Here is a 7321-nt window from a genome sequence, read left to right on the forward strand (position 1 = left end):
GACGGTTAGTTTGACCTTTGATGCAAAAGTTGCTGTATGAAAACATCTAGCAACTGAGGACTAGAGGGAATTTGTAAATAAAGCCTGAAGGATTATTAATCACATTCTCTAAAAAGTATGCAATGTCTTGTGTAGACAAGAAGTGAAATATGCTTTAATAAAAACTACCTAACCAAATGTTTCTCCAACTCAGGGTTGCTGTATATCAGTCCCTTTGAGGAAAAACTCTGCCCTGTTTGGTTAAGGTTTTGGAATACCAAGTACAAAGCAGACAGTACCTTTGTTCTGTTTTCAGCTGTCACAAGGCAGAGACAACTTCTGCAAACAACAGAAGAAGCAGATAAATTATTAAGATTTTTTTTTGGTAAAGGTGCCTACTGATGAAAAACAGGAAGCAAAACAAACACACACAAAAAAAGTTAAACCTTAGGACATCTTCTGAAAACTTCTACCAAGTGTGCCAAAAGCTATGTTTATCTTCCATGTGGCCACAATCCAAGGATTTAGATATCCACGGATCACAGCCATGGGTAGCTATAGCATTTTCAGTTGGCTCTGCCCTTTTCTCCCTTAGCTTGGCTCTTGCGCAAACAATCAGCACTTTAATGAAGGGAGTTCAAATCTAAAACACATGAACAAGTGAAGCTGCCTTATATTGGAACTTTGGAAGACTCTGGCGGGATGCGGGACTTTTCCACCAAAGGCGGACGTGTCCCGCCATTATCAGGACAGCTGGTAAACCTAGGCAATCCCAGTCTGATAACCCCCGTCAACCACCTGAATTATACCGTCATTATACAGATTTCTAGCACCTTGTTCTGCATCATACATAGGACAGCTTAAATAAATCCTAGCCATTGATGTTCATCATAATTCTAGAATCCTACCTGAAAAGCTATGGTGCTTTAGAGACATTGCCCACTATCCAGCACAGATTTAAGGATGCTTAAATCTGGTCTAGTTCCTTGTTGATTGCTGTTGTTAGCTGCAAGCAGGATTTAAAATATCTATCAAGATTCTGAAGTGGGCAAGAACAAATAAATGCAGCCCATAGGTAAGAAATCGCAAGGAGAGAGATCCAGTTACCACTGCCTTCCCCACCCAGTCAAGATCAATGATCTATTACATCACAGAAATCCCAAGCCTTTCAGTTCCTGTTCACTGGGGGGGATTGCATTATACTCGGTCAGCAATTATCTGTAACGTGAGACAAAAATCTTTACTCTAGATGTGAGCTCTAAGAGCTCAAAATGTAATCCTGTCTTCAGAGGGTCTTTTTAGTGTATATTTGACTGAGTGGAAAAAGCAGTCTAAATGCATTCATCTGCCAGGTCTGCGTTTCACAACATGCAATCCTGTTGGCATTACCAGAGCTGTAGGAAATGCAGTGATAGCTCTCTTTAATACTAACAGGCTTTGCATTTTTATTTATCTGAAAACTTCCACATTCTGTGACCATTCTCTTTGACCATTTCCACACTGGGAACTTTGCAACCCCGGCTCCTTTGTGGGAGCACAAATCCAGGGTGGACTAGGTACACCATGCCAAATGCTCTCCCATGTGGGAGCAGGAAGAGGCGGGGCAACTTGCCCCAGTTCAAACTCCAGCCTGCAGCCTGGTGCAAAGCCTCCAGTGCAGAAACAGTCTTCGTGTAACATTGAGAAACAAGAACATCAAAAATGGAACAAAGAGAAATGAACAGGTGTTCCAACAAATCACTGGGAAATAAAAAACTTTCCTTTTTTTAGATGTAGAATCATAGAATCATAGAATCATAGAGTTGGAAGGGGCCATACAGGCCATCTAGTCCAACCCCCTGCTCAACGTAGGATTAACCCTAAGCATCCTAAAGCATCCAAGAAAAGTGTGTATCCAACCTTTGCTTGAAGACTGCCAGTGAGGGGGAGCTCACCACCTCCTTAGGCAGCCTATTACACTGCTGAACTACTCTGACTGTGAAAATTTTTTTCCTGATATCTAGCCTATATCGTTGTACTTGAAGTTTAAACCCATTACTGCGTGTCCTCTCCTTTGTAATAACAGTTCAGCTTTCAACTTGTGCTGAGATCAGGACAATGGCCACTGCTGCTACAGCTTCAGTTCGAGAGTACTCTTCAGTTGTTGAAAATCACATGTGGTTGCCAATTTCCAGGTGGCAGCTGGAGATCTCCCAGAAATACAAAAGTTCTCCAGGTAAAAGAGATTCCCCTGGAGAAAACGGCTATGTTGAAAGATAGCGTCTATGACATTATACTCTGCCAACGTTTCTTCCCAATTTCTATTGTCCCCAGTCTTCACCCCCAAAATCTGCAAAAATGTCACAAGCCAGAGCTGGCAACCATACAAATGCAACACAATATACAACTCATCTCTATCAGGTCATTCTGCAGCTGCAGAATCAACCTAAATCTAGAAACATGATAACTCAAAGGCCACATAACTGGGAGATGCAGGAAATGGTTAGTCCGTTAGCCTCACTGAAACTCTGACAGGACTCTGAGCATTCATTGGCTTTTATTAAAGGATACTGCTATCAATTTTAACCATTCACTTAAACCATATCTTCTCGATCACATGATGCTTTCACAATGGGCACGAAAATGCAGCCTCATCATAATGGAAGCAGCAGCAAGGGTTGTGGGAGAGGGGAGAACAATGCTGACACTCCCCATCTTTTCATTGGTTCACAGCTGCCACTGTAGCAGCTACCACACCATTTAGCTGGGGAAAGTAAAGATGGCCCAAAATTGGGTGGAGGAAATGTGGCACTTAGTTCCATATCCCTCTCCCCCCACAATGGCATTAGATGCTCACCTGCAACCAACCCACAGTTCCTCATTTGAATCTGATTCAGAAGTAAAAGACCTGAGAGAGCCACATGTAATTATCAGAATGAGCCCAATGCTATATATTTGGTCTATTTATTCATTTAGATATTTATACTCCACTTTTGTCCCCCATGGAGGCCCAAGTAGCTTACATCAGCATTCTCCCCACCTCCATTTTATGCTCATAATAGCCCTGTGAGATAGGTTACGTTGAAGGAGATTAACTGGCCCAAGTTTACCCAAGGAGCTTCAGGGCTGAACAGAAATCTGGATCTGGGTCCCATATCGTAGTTTGACAGTCTAAGCCAGCCTTTTGCAACCTTTTGAATGTGGGGGAGCCCGTGAAATAAATGTTCAGGCTTTGAGGCCCCCCGTAAGTGATGTCAGCTGGCCACACCTTCCTGCCATGCCCTTTGGAGTGACATCACCACCTGTACCCCTCACCCTCCTTTTACCCCTTCCCCTCCCCTTTACTACTACTGTGGTTAAGCTTTATGTAGGCTGGAAAGCAGCCTGTGGTCAAGTCCATTAAGGTAGGAGGGGAAAGTCTGCAGACCCCCAGGGATCCCTGGATCCCTGGTTGGGAATCCCTCATCTAAGCACTAAACTACATGGCTCATTCCACGCAAGGAGAAATGGCTGGGTGGATGCTCATATGGCAGCAGGGCTAATCCCTACTTCCACATGATGTCACTGCCAGCCTGGCCCTCTCCCAGGCCTAGAGCTCTGGTGCCCTGCGTTATGGCATACTGGCAGGGACAAAAAATGTCCCACTTGGCTTCACGGTGCTTTGTGGCTGAATGAGGATGTTTTTTTTAATTTGCAAAAGAATGCCCCCCCCCCTCGCCCTGTGCGTGGCAGAACCTTTCTGCCCCATCTGCGTTGTTGGGACACAGAAATCTGGTGCAGACAGGGTTCACTGCTGAAAGCTGTTTCCTATGGGGACACAGGAAGTGGCGGAGTATGCTGCTTTGCCAAAATGCACTGGTGGCAGCCCAGAGCGTCATCACAGGTGCGGAATGGGCCATTTACAGGCTTTCTGTATTCTGTTTAGGGAAAAATTCTAATTCATAAACCAAGAAAAGTACATTCATTTGTTCCATTCTTTGAACATAGGTGGCCAAATAGCAAAGGGGTGAGCATGTGGGTAATAGAGATAGAATAATGTTGTGCATGTACCAAACACATGGGGTACGTTTTGCCATCCAGCATGTGTTACAACTGAGCCTTGTCTCAGGCTCTCCTTTCAATGGTGATTCACAGCACAATCTTATGCAGTGGCTCCTGTTTAAACCCATAGCTTTCAGCTTTCTTGAGTATAACTGCTCAGGACTGTATTGCCAGACCAGCACTGGTATGATCATTCTCTTGCATTTGTCAGGGGTTGTTCCCCATCTGTAGTAGAAGCCAGACCCCTCCTCAAATTCAGGAGACAGGAGAGCAGTTTCAGCACTAGAGGTGCTCTCAGAGGACTGGTTCCCATGCCGTCTTTCCAGACTGCTTTTCTGGCATCTTTGGCTCTGCGCTGATATGTGTGGTGGGAGTATGTGAGGCTTGCCAAGCAGACACACCTTCTCTTGTCAAATCACTTACTATCGATAGGACATGGTTAGTAACTACCACTGAAGAAGAAAATGGAGCTTGTCTTTTTATTCTCTTTGGGAATTTGCTGCTTAACAGGAACGATATGTGAAAACCAGGATAAGGGTGATATTGTGGAAGAGCATGGCTTATGCTGAGGCCTGTGAAAAACTCCTGGCAAATGGAAAGAAGGTGAACGATGAAGTCATCTTTATGGTATTCATTTTAAAAATAATCCTCAAGAAACAGATAAGGATCTAGAAAGGGATCTAGAAAGCTCTATACTATATTTAGTAGCTCAAAGGCAAGGGAGAGCCAGTGTGGTATAAGACATTGTATGGCCATCTTAAAGACCCCAAGTTCAAATCTATATTTACCTATGAATCTTCTTGGGTGACGTGCCAGTCACGATCTCTTAGCCCATTCTACCTCACAGAGTTTTGTTATGGCAATAAAATAGTGGGGGAGACAGATATACTGTTCATTTTCTGAGTTCCTTGGAACGATGGAATAATAATGTCATAAATAAGGGGTGCAGGCTGGAAGGAACTCTAACCCTTTCTAGGTTTAGAAATTATACTATTCTTAATCCTTTATGTCTATCAAGTTCTGCCAGAGTAGATAGAAGATGCCAGAATCGAGTAGGTAGCCGGCGGGAGCTTCAGGTAGTAAATATATCAATCTCCTCTCCTAAATAATTCCCCTAACGAGTGCATCCACTCAGAAATGCTGTATTGATTATAAAGCACATTAGCATGCATGTGTTAAGTAAGTAAATGTAATGCCATGCTGTAGTGATCCAAAGACACAGCCACAATTACTACTGAAATGTTGCTAGCATTGCACTTTTTTTACAACATTAAAACCTAAAGGCGGCGTGACACTGAAACTGTATCACTTTATCAACCTCCTGCCTTTTCACCTTCACCACCGCATTGCTCATTTGTGCCATCCATATTAACAAACTCAGAACTTATGGACGAATAAATAATGTATACTATTTACAAGAGACAGTTTGAACACTGAACAAAAAAGATTTAAAACTGAGGAATAATTTATGCTGCTGTACAAGCATTGCTGCAGAGCAAATTCGAAGCAACACACCTTTAAAAAAATCATAACATACATTTTATACAGTGGGCAGATCTGTCAGATCAGATGATGACCTGCTATAAATCATATGCTGAGAACATCTCAAATCATGCCCTTACATACCGATACAAGGAATCAGGGTTGCTTTTTTTGTTGTTCCACATACTGAGATTTGTTTAAGGGGTTTCATCATGAATGGATCATATGGGAATCATGCCAGGGAAGTTAAATAATGGAAATATTATTACTCACTGACAAAGCTGCTTCTCCTCATCATCTGTGACCTTGCCAGTGTCCCAGGGGAGACAGAGGGTTTGCTGAATTTCTTCTTCATTGAAGTCCTTTTCCATGATTTCTTGACAGAAATTACCTAATCTTTTTTTTCTTCATTGGGTAAACAAAAGGCAGTCATTTTCCTGGGATTTTTCAGAAGAACGGTGGACAAGAGTTCTTCACAAGTGAAACGAGAAAGCAACAGAAATAGCTAAGGGAATGGTAAGAGTAGGACCTCGACTCAGCGAATGGGAAAATAGAGGCAATAAGTGCTTGGAGGCCAATCATATTTCATTATTCTGCCGGTTAGAAACCAGATATGTTTAAGAGGTCATGTACTTAGAGTGCTTTGCAAAAGCATTGGCTGTGATAGCAACCGCAAGAGGTTCCCCCACCCTTTACAAGAATCTGGACTGACGCTGACGTACAGCTCTAACATTTGGTCTTAGAGACTTCCAAAAAAATGTTGGGGAAAGCATCTGAATGTTGATCTGCTTGAGAGGTTTTTTTTTTTTTAAAGATAGTGTTTTCTTTGGGTAGGAGATCATTGAGTTCTGGTAGCATCCTTGAAACATCTATGGCAAAACTACAAACCTGGGATGGCATCAAATACTTTTACCAGATAAAGAAATTCTCTTTTCTGAGGCAGACCACAGGGATAAAGAAATAGCATGGATGTTTCATTTCAAGAAGGTCCATTCTAGAAAAGTATTATCAGAGGACAACTCTGCAAGCAATTAGATATACTTTCAAAAGTACAACCCTGTCATACTACTTCTAAATACAGGGAGTTCTGGTACCTCAAATAATGTTAAGAAGAAATTGGAACAGAAAGAAGGGGAAGAAGATATGTAAATATTAATACAGGTTTGCCAAGCAAAACTTCTAAAAATATTTATTTAAAATAACTAGAATATTTCTCAACCAATATTTACAACAAAATTAAATACAAAATAGTTCCATAATAATTCAGCAATAACAGCTATGAGCAGCTGCAGTGAACAAATTAATGCGTTAGCATTGTAGCCTAAGCAAAGTTATACCCTTTTGAGTACTTCTGAATCTAGAAAGAGGTCATGCTAGTTGGGAAGGCTGATATTCTAGAGGGACTGAACCCACTTGTCATAGATGGAGTGAAGTTGGCTTTTTCAGAGCAGGTTGAGACTACAGTTGGATGCTAGCCAGCAGAAACATATGTTGCCCATTTTGAAACAGTTAAATTGGCTGCCAGTCTGTTTCTGAGTTCAATCCAAGCTGTGGGTTATGACCTTTAAAGCCCTTCATGAGTGGGACCAACATATTTGAAGTACCTACTCCTTCCATATGTCCCTGTGTACCAACTATGGCCATCAGGCAGCCACCAGGCCATCAGGCAGAAGAATGTTTCATAGGGAAGTCAGCACCATAGCCATGTTACCTAAAATGGCTTTTGGAGGGAGCTGAGAGTCAGGAATTTCTAAGGCCATTAGTACTTTCCACTAATAGATCAGACGATTAAACCGAATAAAAGTACCATACACAATTTATGCTTTTTTATTTATTTTTA

General features: G+C 42.1%; 1 protein-coding gene across 2 annotated transcripts in view; it reads right to left on the reverse strand.

The window, feature by feature from the left end:
* FRMPD4 (FERM and PDZ domain containing 4) overlaps positions 1–5867 on the reverse strand; it is a 373615-nt gene extending 367748 nt beyond the window's left edge. For both annotated transcript variants that reach the window (XM_077343239.1, XM_077343243.1), the window contains exon 1: positions 5755–5867. In XM_077343239.1, the coding sequence (XP_077199354.1) occupies positions 5755–5852 (98 nt within the window). In that variant the 5' untranslated portion in view covers positions 5853–5867. The remainder of the gene's footprint in view (positions 1–5754) is intronic.
* Between the last annotated feature and the right edge of the window lie 1454 nt (positions 5868–7321).

The sequence above is a fragment of the Paroedura picta genome, chromosome 6 (genome assembly GCF_049243985.1).
Source record: "Paroedura picta isolate Pp20150507F chromosome 6, Ppicta_v3.0, whole genome shotgun sequence".
Taxonomy (NCBI): Eukaryota; Metazoa; Chordata; class Lepidosauria; order Squamata; family Gekkonidae; genus Paroedura; species Paroedura picta.